The sequence below is a fragment of the Aulostomus chinensis genome, chromosome 21 (genome assembly GCF_037954235.1).
Source record: "Aulostomus chinensis isolate RoL2024-O1b breed Wild chromosome 21, RoL_Achi_v1.0, whole genome shotgun sequence".
In the NCBI taxonomy this organism is placed as follows: domain Eukaryota; kingdom Metazoa; phylum Chordata; class Actinopteri; order Syngnathiformes; family Aulostomidae; genus Aulostomus; species Aulostomus chinensis.
Window position 1 is genome coordinate 13,575,481 of NC_141340.1, and position 19,520 is coordinate 13,595,000.

At 42.5% G+C, this 19,520-nt stretch overlaps 1 protein-coding gene across 6 annotated transcripts in view; it reads right to left on the minus strand.

Moving 5' to 3' along the window:
- Positions 1-1,153: 1,153 nt before the first annotated feature.
- Positions 1,154-19,520, minus strand: part of ctnnd2a (catenin (cadherin-associated protein), delta 2a) — a 292,727-nt gene continuing 274,360 nt past the window's right edge. For 2 of the 6 annotated variants that reach the window (XM_086191963.1, XM_086191965.1), the window contains exons 22-25: positions 11,274-11,400; positions 5,197-5,328; positions 4,818-4,894; positions 1,154-3,764 (exon numbers count right to left, since the gene is read on the minus strand). In XM_086191963.1, coding sequence (XP_086048089.1) covers positions 3,345-3,764; positions 4,818-4,894; positions 5,197-5,328; positions 11,274-11,400 — 756 coding nt within the window. In that variant the 3' untranslated portion in view covers positions 1,154-3,344. The remainder of the gene's footprint in view (positions 3,765-4,817; positions 4,895-5,196; positions 5,329-11,273; positions 11,401-19,520) is intronic. The other 4 variants (XM_086191968.1, XM_086191964.1, XM_086191967.1 and 1 more) reach the window with 4 other exon arrangements.

Consider the following 19,520-nt stretch of genomic DNA (forward strand, 5'->3'; position numbering starts at 1 on the left):
GGAATAGGAAATGTGAGTCATAGTGTCATTGTTTACGAAAAACCCTTCAGCTATAAATAATGTCAAACTACAGAAAAAAATAAATAAAATTGTACTGAAATATATGACATTACAAGAGCATTGAGAAAAGAAGACAAACCATAAGTAGAAGAAGACCTCCGTCAAGGTCCATGTAATATTTCTAGAGAAGTCACTGCACATTTTGATTTTTATAAAAGCGAATATATAACCATCCCGTGTTTGGCGTAGGTATGCTTGAGTGGATGATGCTGGTCAGCTCATTTTTAGGAACACGTGATGAATAAATGTGCTTAAGCATGTATTAGAATAAAAGTTAGATTCGCAGGAATGTCAGTCAAGTGTTTGGTCAACACCACAGACATCAGAGAGGAACTTGAAAGGGGTTCAACTGCAGTTAGAGTGATGCTAACCGGTAGCGTCTCCAGAATCGACAGACATCCCCGACTCTGGCTTTTCGCTCAAAAAAATTAACTACTCTCACTTCTGTTTTTACGATGTGAGAAAGCAGATTGACACTGAGATGCACCAAGTTAAACTCTTGGGTGACTGATTGTGGAGCCAAATGTGTGTCTCCCTGCTTTAATAGTCACATCATATGGTAAACAAAAACATCATACGGTAATGAGTTTTGTACATTCCGATGTCAGGGCAACATAAACAGAAGAATAGTACAATGCAGCTTGGATGTGTCACTGAAGTGTTGCAGTGCTATGATAAACTGCGGTATTAGACTGCTTGGTATCGAAACTTTTGTCACTCAGTTAAAAGCTCCACGAGGGCAGCAGTATTTAGGTGGAGAATGATTACCTGCAAATAATATTTCAAGTACTTACAGAGTTGCCATTAGTCTCAGGAATCAAAGTAGAGCTGCGCAAGGCTACTACATCTGTTAGATCTTCAGAGGTCACCTAACACACAAAGAAACAGCACACACTTGTGAATTAATCTACGACACACCAAAGAGGGTCATGTAATATCAGAGCATCCTTAATTTAGCCTTTTAGAAAAAGTCTTTACACAGTGTATATGCAATGAAAACATTGTGTTATTTGGAGGAACAACTGGACGCATCTGCCTAAAACTTGATCAATCAAAAGAATCCACAGTCTTGGACACAGTTGTGTTTGATTGCAAAGAGTCTTTTATTTTTCCTTGTGTTCAAGTACGGTCCTCTCTCAGCAGGGTCGTCTAAGAAGCATGGACACACAATTACACACAACTCGCACCAGAGCCTGAGCACTTTCAGGTGGGATTTCTCTTTTGTCTTGATGTTGGGGTGGGGGGGGGGGGGTGGGAGGGAAGGGGGGCATCAGCAGTTTCCACGTTTAGGTCAAGTGAACAAGAGTCCTGTTGTACACCACATAATAACTTTTCTCTGCGAACATTTGTTGCTTTTAGTGACACTGACATCTGCACATAAAAATTATATATATATTTATATTCATATATTTATAGATTTGCCATTCTATATCAACAATTCATTCTAGTGATTTTTACCTTGGTTTTTCATGTTGTAAAATTGGACAAACTGTCGGTAGGAATGCCTTGTTTGGACATTGATTTATACAGGAACGCACACCCACATACACACAACAGAGGCATACACACACTACTACACACATGCATGCATAAATACGCTCGCTCAAGTTTAATGAGTACACACACAGGCCACACACTCGGTCACCTACATGCACACAAACGCACGCACACACGTGTCCATCCACACTCACGCCCACATAGAGAGGCAGGTCTGTACTGTACATCTATGGGAGGGAGATGTTACCCACAATCCCCAGCGATAAGTATGTCTTCACCTGATCAAAACACAATGAAATTAAAGTTACAAATAGCGGAGGGAGTCATCCAGTCAGTGTCTGTAAACTTCGACAGAATGTCCCCTTTAAAGTCCTCCAGGACTGGTCCACGAAGTTTGGCACAAGGTCATGTCTCTCTTCAACTCCATTGTACACCGGGTTGTACAATATTTACTGTGGATCTCGCTGATGGACCAGTTTTTATGCACAAGTGATGACGAGAAACCGCTGAAAGTTAGTCAAACACATCAGCTCTCCAACCTTTCCCAAACACAGAGTGTGCTTTAAACATACAAATGTATTCGTTAGGCAGTGAAAAAGCACTTTTTGTTGACAGGGACTCTGGATGCTGTTTGGTCAACCTGGTGCTGCAGCACCCTTGAACTTCTCTTGTGCATTTCCACAATATTCACTGGATGGAAACAAAAAAACAAAAAACAAACAACAACAAAAAAAACACAAATACTGCAGGGGCTTCCTCTCCAGCTAGGAAAAGGGCAAAGCTAAAGTGTCCACTGACATCTATCCCGACGATGTCCGTGTTTTGCTTCTTGTGTTGTTGTTTTCAGTCAGTCAGTCTTGGAAAAAAAAAAATCACATGTGGCTTCATCAAAAACATGTGTAATATACACACTATATCACCTTGGAACTGTATACAGAAAATAACAATGACTTCTTTTGAAAATTTAGAAAAGTAGAAAATAAAAAAAGATGTAAAGATGACATAAAGAGAGTCTTCGATGACATTCCTTGAAAACAAATTCAGAGGCCTCTGTAGGTAGCAAGGCCATCGCAACGAAAACCGAAAAAAAAGAGGGGGGAGGGAGGGGGGTAGAAGCAGTGCTACGTTTGTCACTTGGGTGAAATGGTAAAGAGCCACTTCTTGCCTTGTGCCTGATGTGCTTTCATCTCTCTCTGTGCTTTTATTCCTTCTGACCTCCTTGTGAACCATCATGACAATCTTTGTCTCTACTCTCCTCCTCTCGCTGTCTTCGACAAAAGGTCAGGCCACTTCCTGCTCCTGCAGAGTGAAAGCTCTCACTCATCTGATCCCCATTATTCCTTGATCCCATCTCTCTCCTCTTCTTAAGGCCTCTTTGTACTCCCTTCACCTCATCATCTTCTCTTACTCTATATGTTCCCCAACCCACTACTCTTTCAGTCTTTCAAACACATCTTTCCATATGAAGTCCCATATCCTTCTCTACTCACAGTTGCAATGGAGCTGAGATTGAAGAAATAAAGTGATCTGAAAGAAAAAGGAGAATGTCGGCATGCACATGCACCGTCTGTTTGTCACTCAACCTTACTTTACTTGTCAATCTCACATATTTCTCTCATCCTTTATTCTAAAGAACACAAATTATCCTGCCAAAGGCCTTTAGACTCCTTTCCAATATGCTAATTGCTGTCATCTTGTGTTGATCTGCTGTTGACTGCTTGTAAAAATAATCCCTTACACACACGCACACATAGACACTCTTTTGCCCCCCCATCATGGTAGTTTGATTAAACCCAGGAATCAGGCGAGGCCGGGTAGTGGCTGGTCTCGTAGTTCAGTTCACTGTACGGCCGGGAGGCCGAGTAGAAGTCCACGTAGTTGCCGGTGGATTTTAGGCCCAGATGCATGCGCAGATCTTCCCGTGGGTCCCGGGGTGGTCCGGTGGTGCTCGGAGGCTGCTGGGGTTGGGCCTGAGGTTGAGCCTGCGTCTGGACCTGTGGCTGTGGCTGGGATGGAGGAGGAGGAGGTCCTTGGTCCTCGTAGTAGGCCTCGTCAAAGCTCCGGCTCTGGCTATGAGGAGGTGGCTGTGGAGGCAGAGGCTGGGGGAATGAGGGAGGGGGAGGGTAGGGGTCGTAGTCTTTTAGCACAGCTGTTGGCGCACTGTCGTGCTGAGGCTGGGGGGGCACGATGCAGGGCTGAACTGGAGCCTGGTGGGGAGTGGCAGTGGGATATGGAGGGAAGTGTTGGGATGGTGGGGGTGAGGTGCAGTGAGCAAAAAGACAGTCATAGAAATGTGGGTAGTGGGAGTACATGAATAGTAGGGACGGAAAATGGTGGAGAAATGGGTGGGGGGGGGGTCATGGGAGAAACAGGTTTGAGAGGCAGGAAGTACTGGTAAAATACCGGAATCATTTGGGGAGGGAGACATGCTTCAAATTCTCCATTACATGCAGGTACTGAAGGGGACAATTCATCTTAATCTAGTGCGTATGGACTTTGTGTGTGTGTAGAGGTGTGTGTCGAAGTGTGTGTGGTAAAACCAAATTTTGTGGCCATAAAAATTAATTTAAATACTTAATTTTTTTTTTTAAAGTTTAATACTTTGTCAAAAGCAACAATGCTCTCTGTTACCCCTCCCTCATCACCAGCAGAGTCATTAAACAGGCTGCAGGTTGTGGTTTGACACTCTGTGGGTGGAGGTTGTGTCAGCATTGTGCAACCCTTATCACTGCCAGTGGGTTTACAGGCACAGTTACAGATTGGGCAGATTTATTTGGACTACTATCGTTGTCCCAGTATACAGGCACTGGGGAAGAAGTGATTTATTGACAGAAGCATGTCTGCATCGGTCGAGAGAAAAAGTGGACTGAAATGCGTTGTTTTGCCTAACAGCAGCATCCACCACGATGCTACATCCCTTGAATGTGTGCTGTTTGCCCTCTGTGTTAAATACCACAGGAACATGAGAAGAACACCAGATCAGTGAGCTGCAGATTGGAGCATAAAAATGCTGTAATTAATTGACTCCAAACTGCACTATCTAGGCATGTACTATTGTGCATTCTTAAGTCCAGTTTTTGCAAGACTAACAATAAATCAACTTTTTCCAACATCGTGTAAACATACAGAGTTAAGGGCACTTTGACATGACTGCATATGTCACCTTATAAGGACCTTGACTACACACACACTGCTAAAACTGCTGTGCTGGTGTTTGGCTGTGTGTGTAAATGTAAAAATACATTTAAGAAGTAACTCACCTGGTTTGGCTTGATATCATCAGTGGCATTCAGGTAAGAGTTACGGAACAATGTAGATGTCCCACATGACACTTGAACTGGATAGACAGAAGATAAACATAGTCTTTCTATTTATTATTATTAATGAAAGGAGAGCAAAAAGACAAAGCAATATGAGGAAAAATGCACAAAATGGATGAGTTAGTCGATACGAAAGCAGGATATTTAAAGGGCATAAGGAGAAAAAGAGACAGACATCCATGTGTGATGACGGAAAAATATTGGAAGGCAAAAGAAGGGAGAAATAAATAATGAAGCGGAGAAGGGAAAGACCGGGAGGAGGATCAAATAGTCATTTCATTCTTTTTTGTCTCTCCATCACACAAATACACACACGCACCAGCCATGCCATCTTTCCGGGATGTGTGCTCGCCTTTGTTGCTATGGAAACCAGCGTTGGTTGCCGTGGAATCGTAGTCCATCTTGCGTTCCTTTAGACTCATCATCTCTCTGGGAGAGGCTGGAGCGCTTGCTGCATGCACACACACACACACACACACACACACACACACACACACACACACACACACACACACCGATAATGAGCAATAAACCGAGAACAGCATGAACCTTCACACTCTGCATGCTTGTGTGTGTGCGTGTGTGTGTATGTGTGTGTGTTTATATGTCTGTCTGTCTTAGTCTTTCAAGGTGCGCAGTCATTATTCATCATTTAGCTTGTCAGCATACAGAGTCACCTCTAGCATTTTAAAAGACGTCTGGGAATACACTCACACACCCACACATACAACAGTTTTAGACATACTTGAATATTATATTCAATTTAGTTTGGGTCTCGAAATTTCAATAAACCATTCCTATTTTAAATTGGCAGCCTAGACATGTAACAAAGATAAGAGTTCATGTCACTGAGCAGCATCTCCAAGTTGAAAGTACCTGGGATTGAGATTTCATGCAGATTTTACGCCCACTTTTTATGTTATCAGTCCATTAAATGTGTGGCTGGAGGCCATGACGTCAGTGTCTTCCTTGTGTGTCTATTTCTGTTTACCCCATTCCCCATGTGTCTCCCCCTCCCCTGCTTGTTTGTTAGTTTGTTTCACAAGCATGGGTGTAGCTCTTGTGTGCAACCCATACACCTCGTCTCCATCTACCGCAGCACTGTAGTATACGAACCTTGACCTCTCTATTCCTCATTGCCAGATTGCTTGTTTAAGTGGTGTACTTAATCATGGCTGCACCGCATCAATTTCTTGTCCTGAGCTTCCAACCCACCTTTCTGTGTCCAGGATTCCCACCAACAGCTGCCTCGCTCTGTCTCCTACCTTTCCTGCTCACCTGCTTTTTTTTTTTTTTTTTTTTTTGGGGGGGGGTGGGGGGGCGGAATCAAATCACAAATCCTGGCTTCACTCACCACCCACCACACATAAGTCTATCCAAGTCTGTGCAATACACCGCCTAAAAACTTGGTCAGAGTGTTATTTTTGTCCATCGAGCAAAAATTTCAGCCAAAATCACTACAAAAGTATGTCACTGGCAGCGACAAAAACTGCTTCATCCTGTTTACCCTGAGTAAACCATGGATGGGTATTGTTACTTCGTAACATGTGAGTAGATCAGGTTCAACACTATTTGATGCTTAATAGACAAGTGAAAGACTTACAAATGCATCTTCTGTCAAGCCGGCAAGCCGGTGACGTGATTTGGGGACAAGTGTAATGGGCTTCATACAGTAGTGTCATTAAGAACTCTAGCAGCAGCATTCCGGATGAGCTACATCTGTCTGATTAATTTCTTTTTGAGGCCTGTAAAAACGCCATTACAGCCTGTTTATAATAAACACGAACAAGTTTTCTGTTTCTTTTTTCGACAGAAATCATGAAATTCCTGCAGTGTTTTGGAGGCTGAAATTCTAATTGTCTTTATGTTGAAAGATTTCTAGCTTCAGTTCAAGGTTGTAGTGTTATTGTTTCTCCACCAACCTCCCTCGTCTTTTAACTAGCAAATCAACTTACGCTGGGTCTGCACTGGCAGGTCTTTGAGTATATCAATGAGGCATGGCCTGGCGCAACCATGGAGTTTTGCTGTATTGGGACACCAGAAAACAGTTGTGCCAAAGCCCAGGAAGATCTATAGTCAATTGCGTTATGTGTGAAGCGCTATTTAAAGGGTGAACCAATCAGATGAGATGCGCAGCATTGCAATGTTGTTCTGTTGACGCCCCTCAACGCGGAAAAATTGGCCTCCTCTTCTTGTCGGGCCTGCTTCACCTCCGATGGCTTGGCAGGATTTCTGCTGCTCCTGTATATGACGTGCTTGCATGCCTTCACCTGGCGCACGAGGAGGTCTGTTTCATCAGATGAGAAGCGCTCTCTCCTCCTAAGTTAAAATGCATGCATCACTGAAATAGAATCACACCAAGTCCTAGCGCAGCCTGGGCTTTAAAGGAAATGACACGCGGCAATCTCATTGATTGATGTCATGCTGGAAACACATCTATGAATAATTAGGTGTCTAATGACTGCCCTCTTGTGCCGTGGTTTACGCTCTGATTACACGACCTCTGAATACTGAAATGAGGCTGAACGCTTTGGGGACAAAACAGTTATTTCTGTTTTCTCTCTGTTCAGTGGTATGAAATTTATGGACTTTCACGGACTTTGTTCAATGTAGTTTGTGAGCAAGAGAAAGAAATTGGTGTCATGTGATAACACTGTTATGCAGAGTTGTGTCTCATCTGCATAATTTTCCATAATCTGAGTAAGAGAGTGCATGACGATACTAAATAAGAGGGACTCGAGCACTGACCCTTGAGGAACTTGACATGGCATGTTTGTTTGCTCAAGTACATCATGATCCAGTGACACAAAGGCGTGTACAGCCTCAAAAGTCTAGCCCCTGAAAGGAGTTAATGTGACCATTTTGTTTTTTTCAGTTTTCGAAATATAACTGTATTCTGATTAAATTCATTAGGTTGATTAGATTTTGGAATTGATCCCTAACAAGATATGGATCTGACAATATCCGATTACATTCACAGACGAATGCGATCTCCGAGTTCTCCCTATTTGAGGAATCTGTGTCTCTTGGCATAACTGCACCTGCTTGAAAAAAATTGTCACTTGAAGTTAAATATACATTATTTCAGGAGGTAAAGTAGCATTATGACACCTCCAATAAAGGCTCCTGATGATGCTTGATAACTCTTAATCTCTAAATCAGCTGATATCCTCTGCAACAGCTAATTTTTTGGACTAATTTGCAAGATCAATCTGGCTGGACGTACAGTAAATGCCCCTGATGCATGTTACCAGCTGTCTTGCTCTAAATGTGTTGGATAATTTTTTTTTTTTTTTTTTTTTTTAGTTTTTAAAGCAGATGGGAATGACTTAAACATTCATATTTTTCAAATTAAAAAAAAAGAAGTCTCCCTAAGAGACAGATATCCAGCAACTGTCAATGTTAAGGATCGATGTTTTTTTCCATCGATTTTTTTACACATTTGCTAATATTTAAGTGGGTATTTGGATAATATATTTACATTCAGCCTCACAAATTTTAACTATACTATGGTTTTATATTAGCATTTCAGCGTGTACAGCTGTGCCCTCATTTTTCACTGAATACGTTTACCTTATATTTTTACGTTTACATACTTGAGTGGTTAAATGTATATCCCCATCTATTTTGAACACTTTTAACAACTCTTAACACCTGGAGAGAAAGGCCATTTCAGCTCCTGTATCTCTTGTACATATGGTGTGTTTATAAATACACCTGACATTGACTTGACTTTGTGGGTTATGTACCATCAACTGAAAAGTTACCTTTACAGTATTTCTGTCCTGGATGGTTGATCTCTTTTCAGACACCATCCTAGTTGGAAATTCTAAATCCTCCTGATTTTTACTTTCTCTGGAGTTTTGAGCAAAGGCTTAGGGCTATTTTACACTCATGAACGCATCATCAAACATACCTGTGTGCAAAGGCAAGGACAGCCAGCATACATACTGTACATACAATGTCCTTTTCCACACATACTCAGCATGTCACAATGTAATCCCCTTACAGCATACTTGAAGTGCTTACTCAGTTCCCCTTATCTTGACACATTGAATTGCCAGAGTTCTACCTGTGTATCAGCCCCTGCAGTCTGCTTAGCTAAACATTCCTGTGACTACCCACCATACATATCGTATAAAAATACACACGCATAAGCTATACCCTGAGAAGTGAAGGACATTCTAAAAATAAGCTCCGTGGACCCGTTCAACCCAGAAAAACACATGTGGTGTACTACTCTTCTGTGTATGAATAGGTAATACACATGGTTGATGGGCGGCATCACTCTTTGTTGTGCAAGCAGAAATTCCCCCACATTTCTGGAAAAAGAAAAGAGATGTAAGGCACTCCAAAAATCAGTACAAAAAGCCTTTGTTCTTTTTGGCCGTTCTCCTATACCCTGATAATAGCAGCAGGGCAAAACACTCATATACACAACCAGCCAAATAGAATAAAGGCTTTTAAAGTGATTTTTGGATTGCTGCTGAATTTCTTTTTATCTATTAGTACACACAAGGACCACTTCTTAAAATTGTGATTGACATTAAAAAGAAAAGGAGCATTCTTAACCTACGTGTTTCCTAGCTTTTCCAACAAGAGATTATACTTTGCACACATATTAAGGCACAGGAAAAGGCAGGTTGTGGTAAATACAATTACAAATGTTTAATAAAACCAGAGCAATAAAGATGAAGACAGGAGGCAGAGGCTTTTATAACATTTTGACACACACGATTTTTTTTTTTGACACCTCAGCAGCAGATTCCATTAAGGTGAATCTACAGACCTGTCACAGACACCCCCGGAGATGCTGCCATAACTGCAGTTACCGTGGGGACCTGGCTTGTAACTGCTGGATATGAGAACCTGGGAGACTTATTCCATCAGCGCAAAACACAGCAGGAACCTGTGGGGGCCATGATGGATGGAAAGGTCTCTTTCTCCCTCTATCTCTCCACCATTCTCACCGCCTGCAACCACCCCTACAACCCTCTGCTACTCACACTAACTCTTTCACTCCTCCTTACTCGGTGTGCCTACACGCCATCATTACTCCTTCTCCTTTGATCTGTCTCTAAGGGGCCAAATCACAGAGAGTATGCAGAGAGGAGATACAGATGTATGTTGGTGAAAGTGTGTGTGTGTGTGTGTGTGTGTGCGCATGTGCATGCTGTGGCGGCATGTAAGGAGTGAGAGATCAGAGGGAGAGGTGAGAAGAAAGTAGGATTACCGCAAAGAGGACGAGGAGGAGATGAAATGGGTGAATGCGGAGAGGCGGCGAGTGGAAACGCAAATGGGGAAACGTGGGGTGTAGACAGGGGAGGAGTAGGTGAAAAGATGGGAGTCTTTTCTAGACATTAGACCCCCACCTCCACCAATGTACTACAGATATTCACAAATCTGCAACTCTCCGCACTATGATCTCAAAACTCTTTATTTTCAATGTCACTGGCCAAAGTCAAATCCTCATCCTTCACTTCCTCCTCCCTGCATTAACCATCCCTTAATCCCTAATTCTTCTTGCCTCCTTGCTTTTTCTCTTTATCTCCCAGTCTGTTTATCTCATCCCTCTCTCTTTTTCTCTCTCCTCACACATACACAAATACATACTTCCCTCACTCCCTGTGTGTGTCTCTCTCTCTCTCTTCGCCGGGTCCTTGAAGACCTCTCTAAGCCGGGAGGAAGGAAAAGTACTTTTCTGCCTCATCAGCTTGCTAAGCCCGATGTGGAGAAAGCAAAGCTAAAGGCTCTTCTAAGACTGATGCTAACAGCTAATGCTAATGTGCCCTTTGCATTGCATGGAGGCCAACAGGCTCAAGCTAAAGGCTAATGATAATCATACTTTACTTCATGAAAGTCTGCGGGTGGTGAGCGCACAGGCGCTAACAGCTATGGTATTTAGCCGTCTTGTAAAGACTGATCGACTGGTAAATGTTGATGCTTCTGGCTAATGTTTAAATTGTGCTTCATGAGGATATGTGTCCTGCCCCTTCTGCTTGTCCTCCGGTCTGATATGTTCTTGCTGTTGTACCGTTTCAATTGTTTCTTGAGTTAATTAATTTCTAATAGGCTTCTATTGCAAACTGAAAGTAAAACAAAAATACTGCTTTGTGACAGAAACATTAGAGATAAATAAAGGCAGAAAGGGGAAAAAGAACAAGTAAATTTCGACTCACTTTTCGCAGACTTTAATAAATGAACTCCCCAAAACCTCAGCAATCTCTGCAAACTACAATCTTAAATTCAGTCCGAATTAAATACGAAGCCTGTATTTAAATAACTTCTTAAGATGGAGAATCTCAGAACTCACCATCAACAAGAAACGGACACACCCCTTTGCATTTAACACATGCCCAATCTCCACAATCATTTTATTTGTAATGCAATCCTCACCAGAGCGGTTATTTGGGGATGTCCTGATGGGGGAGACGGAGGGAGTTCGTGAGGAAGAGTAGGGCCTCTGTCTGTCTCTCTCTATTGTTGAGGCTGAGCCGACAAAGTGATACTGGGAGTAGCCGTCCTGGATGACAAACACAGAAGAACAGAAACTGGTTACCGTCCTCATTAACATTTGAGCATTACAAAGACAACGTGATCATCACAGCCTCCATTTCGGTGGAATAAAAATTCAGTAGAAGGCTTTATTGTCACTTGTACATGGTACAGCAAAATTTCCCCCTTGCATTTAGCCCTTTCCCTACGGAACAGTGAGCTTGAGACCAACTTCCGATCTTCTGAGGCAACAATGCGAACCACTAAACGGTGCCACCTTAACCTTATAATACATATGGTTAGATTATGAATACTTTATGAAAAATAACCTATGCATGAATCTTTTACTTCGTACACACCCACACACACACACATATATTTTTCAATGAATGAAAAGACTTCAGAAAGTGGGGTTGTAGGTGTGTGGAAGGAAGCACAGTATTTCTGAATGATGAAGCTTCCTCTTCTAAATACTGACAAATATCCAAGAAGTAGAACATGTTCCAGGCATACATTCTGTGACATTAGTAAGGAGGTGCTGGTGACACCAGCTGTTGGTTTGGTTCAACTTGAATCCTAAACACAAATAGCTGAATAGGACGACAAAACAGGGTGAGGATCAGCCACATTGCGGCTAAGGTAAAAGTAAAGGTAAGGTTTTTTTTTTTTAAGAAGTGACTCCTCCATCGAAAAAAAGCATAGACTTGTCCTTCCTGTCAATGATACAAAGGAGTATAAAAAACTGACATGCTTTGAATGAAACATTTCTTAGAATTTCAGTGTTGGATTTCTTGGGTTTACAACCTTTGGTAATCAAGTCAGAAATGACAGACAGCAGCCAAAACCCAACGCCTACACACTGTTCAACTGCCCACATTTGTATCAAGCCTGAGCTCAGGCAACATCCCTCTATTATTGCAGGAAAAAAAAGAATACAAGTAATAACTCCCCCATCATAATTACTGCAGAGCCAATGACTTTGTATCTGTATTAGTTTAGTAGTGATTGCGGCAAAGCACTTTTCAAAAAAATGGATTATGACAGTCAACAACAATCATGGAGCTGGAACCAAATTCAATTTAGCATTATGATAATTGGGTAGTGCTGAATGCAAACCACAAGCAGATGATAAAAGATAATGGCAGCAGGTGCCATCAAGGCCTCAACTGTAAAGGGGGTTGGGGGGGGGGGCTGGTTGGACTGCTGTGAACGAGAAAGGTGAATCACTTCAGTTCAGTTCTGGTGGGAGGGGAGGAGAATGGGATGACTAGGAGATTGAAGAGACGAGGCAGAGAGAGAAAGCGCTGAAGCTGAGAAAGACAAAGGATGACAGCAGGTAACGAGAGCAAAGAGGAAGAGGAGGAGGAGGGAGAAGAATGACAGGAGAGTAAAGATAGCGAGAGAGTCTTAGCAATGAGGATAAATAATAAAGCTGGATCCTCTGTGGTTCAAAGGTAGCTCATCCAGTCTTCCCACCTTCATTTGCATCCCACTTATCCATCAGTTCTCCAGTCCTCTCACTCACCTTGTTGCACTTTTTTGTATCCCTCCTGACACATCTCATTATAAACCATGTAACCTCCTTATGGTACACCAGACCGCTGTGCACTAGGACACTGTCAAACTGTCATGCTGCTCAAATGAACAGACTCATTGAATACTAAATGATGATGGAATTGTGCAGTGAGTGATAGGAGCCGTCTGCTGCCTGTAGATGCAACTTCTGGATCCAGGAATAACCCACAGCGGTCTCCAAGGCCCCCCCGAGCAAAATGCGGTATCGTTCTCCTTGAAGAAATAGAGAAGGGAATATACATAAACTGCGTATGGGTTTCACCTTTACCTTGACTATTATTCTTTGGAAAAATCATTATATTGATAGCATCATATTCTGCTGTGTTGCTATTCTGTATCCAGCTCTTCGTTAAGGTTAAATTATAAAATATTCAAAACTGTGGAACGCCATAAGGCTGGAAGTTTATGATGAGATGACAATTTAAAGTGATACATCACCATAAAAGAGTATTGCCTTAGAATTACTCACAAATATGCCTCCTGCATTACTTCTTTCGGACTTTGGAATGCAAAAAGAAGAAGTTATATATATTTAGTTTTCTCACTGAAGCTAAGAGCAAATGACATGGTAACACTGACCTGGAAGAGTTAAAGTTTGATATGGAAGACATGGATTATAGAGAAGGATACTGTCAAGAGTTTGTCAACAGACATCTTTGGACAGTTGTGCTCTTGTTAATGGCTGGTTAGAGAGTCACCATAAGGTTTAAGCTAAATACATGACCTAAGCTCTGTCTGCACTTTGTGGAGACAAAGAAGTGATGCAGGAGGGAATAATTGTTTTTGGTAAATGGACTCAATTTTTTATAGCGCTTTTCTACCTTAGCGGCACTCAAAGCGCTTTACAGTGTCATCTCATTCACCCATTCACACACACCCTCACACACTGATGGTGGAGGCTACCATGCAAGGCGCCAACCTACTCATCAGGAGCAATTATGGGTTCAGTATCTTGCTCAAGGACACTTGGACATGATCACGAGGATCGAACCAGCGACCCTTTGGTTGCTAGATGGCCGATCTACCCCTGAGCCATGCCGCCCGTGAGGCGTTGGGTTTTGTGAGCTTAATACACCCATTTTTGAGAGGTATTAAAAAAAAACACTCATTCAAGGTGAAGCATCACTATAAGGTCTGAACCCTTTTTCAAAATCCCCTGTTATGTTTGGTTGGTAACAGCGGAGACTATTCAGAAAGAAGCAAACCACTGATGGACTTCTGAATAGAGAAACATGTAACGTCAAACTGCGGTTGATACATTCTCCACACTTCTGCAAGCACTCTGTTGATGTTGCTGCTCAACAACTTCTGGCAGGTGTAGACTATGATTAGAGATGTCTGATGAGTTCCCTGCACCCTATCAAAAAAAAAAGTCCAAAATCCAGGATCAGAAGTTGCTCTCTCTCTCCTTGTAAATGATTGACAGACTGTTTAACGGACCAAACCCTGGACCCCCATACTTGTGGGATGATAAGCCAACAGCCCTTGGTGTTGTGAAATAGCATTACTGGTGCAAAGCGGTGAGACTTTCCTGGAAAGTATATGGCATAATGCGAAACTTTCCACTTTAAACTGAAAATCTTTCCCAGCACTGACAGCAACAGGTCTTCTAATTGTAATCCACTCTCCTGCTCTAACACGTTTCAACTCTAGTTGTTCTTTCAGCCCGCCCCCACAATGTAAAAATGAACAGAAATAAAGGGAGTGCCGGTTGCCAAGCAACCATTGTGCATGTTGCTCTCATCATAACTGGATGGTTAGTTGAAGGTCATGGGACTGCGGGGTGAAAAGCGATTACTGCCCCTACAAATTAAGTGGATGTGTGTGCTTGTGTGTGTGTGTGTGTGTGCATGAGTGTGTGCGTGTGTGTGTGTGTGTCTTGTAGACTTCGTACCAAACAATTATAGCCAGAATTGTAAAAGGTTACACGTGATTAGTGGTGTGTCCCCTCTGGCCCGTGACACTCACTCAACATCGTTTTCACTCCTTCAATTCTTTTCTTTCTCTCACTCATTTCAGCCAGAGTTTTGCAGATTTACAGCTGCGATTGCTTCATACCTAAACATGATCCATCTTTATTAGAATAATGTGCCTCTGACATTTGCATGCTTTATATTGTTTGATTGTTGTGCTGGTTATTTAGGATGTGACCTTTCTTTTTGTATTCACGGTAAATTTCCCAGAGTACCGTGCTCTCTGTCATCCTTAAATAATGGCGTTAGCTTCTAGCAGGCCTGGGGTGGCTAATCAGTGATGATTCCCAGTGGGCTGGGAAAGCTTGTGTCATTGTGAGTTTCTCTGCATCACAAGCTCGCTTTGGGGTTTGCACTCACTGCTGGTGAAATACTGTTTCTCCATAGGACTTTTCAGCTCCAACACGATATGATGGGATGAAAGAAGCCCCTGGAAAGCTGGTCATCTTACCGGCATATTTACAGATCAGTGGAAGGTGCAAAGCCAATGGAGACAGAAGCTAACTGAGATTAGAAACTGAGCTCGCTTAGGCTGCATACTGCTAAGATGTTGTCCAAAACAAATAGAAACTCTATTGTGTGTCCTTATGGCCAATGATGTGGGAATATGTTTTTTTGTTTGATGTAAAATGGCGCGCTGCTGCGATGCCAGCTGAGCGTCAGACATGAGTAAGGGAAGGCAAGGCAAATTTATTTGTATAGCACCATTCATACACAGGGCAATTCATAGTGCTTTACAGAGGTAAAGAGAGAATTGAAAGTTAAAAACAGTTTAAAAATGAATACGTGAATGAAAACATTCAAAAGTCATTTAAAATCAATAAAACTGTTTAAAATCAATTAAACAGCAGACAAATCAATATCAAATAAATCCATCGATACCAAATCACCCAGATCAATACCAAATCAATACACTATAAGAAGGCTGCAGTGAACAGCAGTGTTTTCAGCCCTGATTTAAATGAGCTGACAGTTTGTGCCCCCCTCAGAGGTTCAGGGAGTTTGTTCCACAGGTGTGGACCACAGAAGCTGAAAGCAGCTTCACCCTGCTTGGTTCTGACCCTGGGGACACTGAGTAGACCTGTCCCTGATGACCTGAGGGGTCTGGATGCTTCATACCCAGCCAGCAGCTCTGACATGTATTTAGGCCCAAGCCCATTCAGTGACTTATAGACCAGTGACAGCATTTTGAACTCAATCCTTTGACACACAGGGAGCCAGTGCAGTGATTTAAGGACAATTGTAATGTGGTCCATTTTCTTACTGTTGGTCAGGACTGTGGCAGCAGCATTTTGGATGAGCTGCAGGTGCTTGATTAATTTTTTACTGAGACCTGTAAAGACACCATTACAATAATCTAGCCTGCTAAGAATAAATGCATGGACGAGTTTGTCCATGTCTTATTTAGAGAGAAATCCTTTAATTCGTGCAATGTTTTTGAGACGATAATAGGCTGATCTCGTGATAGTTTTTAAGTGGCTCTTAAAATTCAGGTCTGAGTCCATAACAACACCAAGGTTTTTAGCTTAGTCGGTGGTTTGTTGTGTCATTGAGTCGAGTTGGCTGCTGACCTCAATTCTTGCGTTTTTGGGACCAAACACAATGTCTTCTGTCTTTTCTGCATTGAGCTGGATTAAATTCTGGCCCATCCACTGACTGACTTGTAGGATACAGTCACTCAGTGAATGCAGTGGAGTGTAATCGCAAGGTTACTGTAATATAAAGTTGTGTGTCATCAGCATATGATTAGTAAGAGATGTTATAGTTCTCTATGACCTGGGCCAGTGGGAGCATATAGATGTTCAGTTCAGTAGTCTGATGTAGCTTCTAAAGCTCCATTCCCACTGGCCCCCCGCTGTACATCCACTTGCAACCAGGTTTTTCTGTAGTGGGAACAATTTTAATCAGCATTAAGTTCACACACAGTAAGGCTGAAGTAGACATGGCTCTGATGGGCTTTGATGGGAACACAAATCCAGGTAAATGCAATACTTTGCAGTCAGCTTCCAGTGCTTCCTATGTCTGGTATATACTGTATGTGTCATCTCAGCCACAAATTCAACTCGTCTATTTCAACAAGTGAGGCACTCTAGAACCGCTTGGTCAGTGTTAGCTCGAAAAACAGACCGGAGCAAAAAATCCATCAGAATCTCCACCACTGTTCCCCATGATGCTTTCCACTGCAGCTTCCACAGATTGAGTATGAGCCCAATCAACACTGATCCCTTCTTTCTGGTGTAATGACTGTATGTGGCATCAGATGTGACGCACCAGGAACAAAACAAACAAACAAACAACAACACCAGGCAACCCCTCATCCAATGGCAATGAAAACATGATCGATTGGTATTTATTAGCAGGTTCACCTTGGTCTGAAAACCCCCTGTGTATGCAGGTTGTACAGTGGGAGGGTAAATGAGGCTCAATCAGCCAGGAGAACAGTTTGAAATAAACGTACCACCTGCTACATTGAGCCCATAACTCCAAAGTGGGTGGGTAGAATTGTTCTGCTCAGGTGCCGAAGACTATCAGAACAATTTAAGAGAGTGAGAACAATTTAACAAGATGACTTTTGTTACAAAAACAATATAGTAAACACTGAACAATTAATGCATAGGATAGTGGAAGAAGAAACAAAGTAAGCTGCATGGAGATGAGATGGCAGGGGCTGACACGCAGATGTGGAAAGCCAGACAACAAAGCTACAGAGGACATCGGGCAAAGTGTGTATACAGCTTTGAAAAAACTCTGTGGCCTTAAATGAATTCCATTAGCTTCTACAGTATGTGAACAGTTGCACTGACAAGAAGAAGCCACAGGAAACTGGCACAGAGGGCATATTATTACTTGTTAACATGATGTCAACAAAACACTATCAACAAAGTTGTGGATGTCAGCAACAGTTGATAAAAGCTGCTAATGCAGTGGCATTTATATAGGCAGGCTGGCATGTTTTCAGTCTAAGTAGACAGAAGCCAAAATATCAGCTCAAAGCACCAGCGTTCTATCATGCACAGAAATGTAACAGATGCCATTCAAGAGACTGATTGCTGTGGTGGCCTGTGAATCATCTACAGGGCAGCAGAGCTAAAGACACAAGTTTTACTAAAGCTCAATATAGACGTTAGCCAGCGTGTGAGCAACTCAACAGATGGTGCAGCTAATAATTTCTGTCTGAACTGTCTACTATACTCACATTCATATATGCACATCTTCCTAATCTTACACTGGCAGGCACAGCATGTAGTGTTGAGGAAATAGCTGTTTTCATCGCTTAATGACAGCCTTTTTCGTAGGAGAGTCATATAAGTGTATACGCAGAAGTGAAAGAGATGAGCCAGGATAAGCAGATCAGACAAAAACAAATGCCCAGCAGGGGGCGTAGGAGGTGGTATGAAAATCATGCTATAGGTATGTGGTGGTAGTGTGTTAGGTACTTCAGTAATTCTAAAGAAACCTTGTTTTTTTTTGGTGTTTTGACAGTATAAGACTATAAACTAAAGCCCAAAGTGAGAGCAAAGAGATTCATAGAGGCTCGTTTTAAGTATTTCCCCTTACTCCGCCATTTTGAGCACACATCTCCCCTTTCAAAATACTTACAGACAAGGGTAATAGGTATTCTCACAGCTCAATGTGTGGTTGAGGGGACAGAGGAAAGCTTTAGGAAGTGAGTTAGAGACTCTGAAGAAGTTAAGAGAGCAGCTGATGAGTTTGTGAAGTGGGCCAATGGAAAGCTGCAGGAGAAGGGAGACTGTTAGTGCAGGCTTCCCTTACCGAGAGAATGGTCGGTAATAAAATACCAGGAGAGCTTCTGTAGATGAGCCACTTCAAGGTCAAAGTGTCATTGCGGGCACTGACACAGACATATTTCATAGAGGTAATGCAAACCTTTGCTCAGATTTGACCAGTTTATATTGAATACTGAAATGAACGGATTCAAACAAGGGCTATTGCTGGCAAGTTATATGGTTGGCTCTGCAGCCCTGCATCCCAGTCGGTCAGACTAAAGGCTGCTACATTCCAACTGCACCGTTTGCCCGCAGGCAGTCAGTTACCTTCATGCTACAAATGAGTGTCTGCAATGGTCTGGCATATACATGTGCATCCTTATCTTCATTCCACATGGCAGCGGTCCATCTCAACATCAACCACTATAAAAATGGTGGTAAAATGGTGTGAATACAGGACACCGGTGTAAGAGATGCAAAGCATTGCAGATTATCTCCTTGAAAGCTCTCTTTGCTTTTGGTCTACATGGTCACAAATTTTGGATGGTGTGCAGAGGTGTCCACAGACCCTTGTGGACATGGACAGACGACAAAAACCATGAATAAGCCCTCAAACTCCCGAGGGTTAATCTACAAGGATACCCCACATGGAAACAAGGATGGAGCAGAATGTGGAACTACAGAGCAAACCTTGTTCCTTATGTGTTCATCCCATCCCGTCTCAGCCCAGCTTCCTGATACCATGGGACAGAACAGGCCTACGAGTGACTGTCCACACTCTCCCTCACATAAGCAGCCTGCGAAGGAAGCTTCTCAACAGAGAAACTCTTAAAAAATAAGACAGAAGCACCGGAGGCATTCATGTGCTGAGA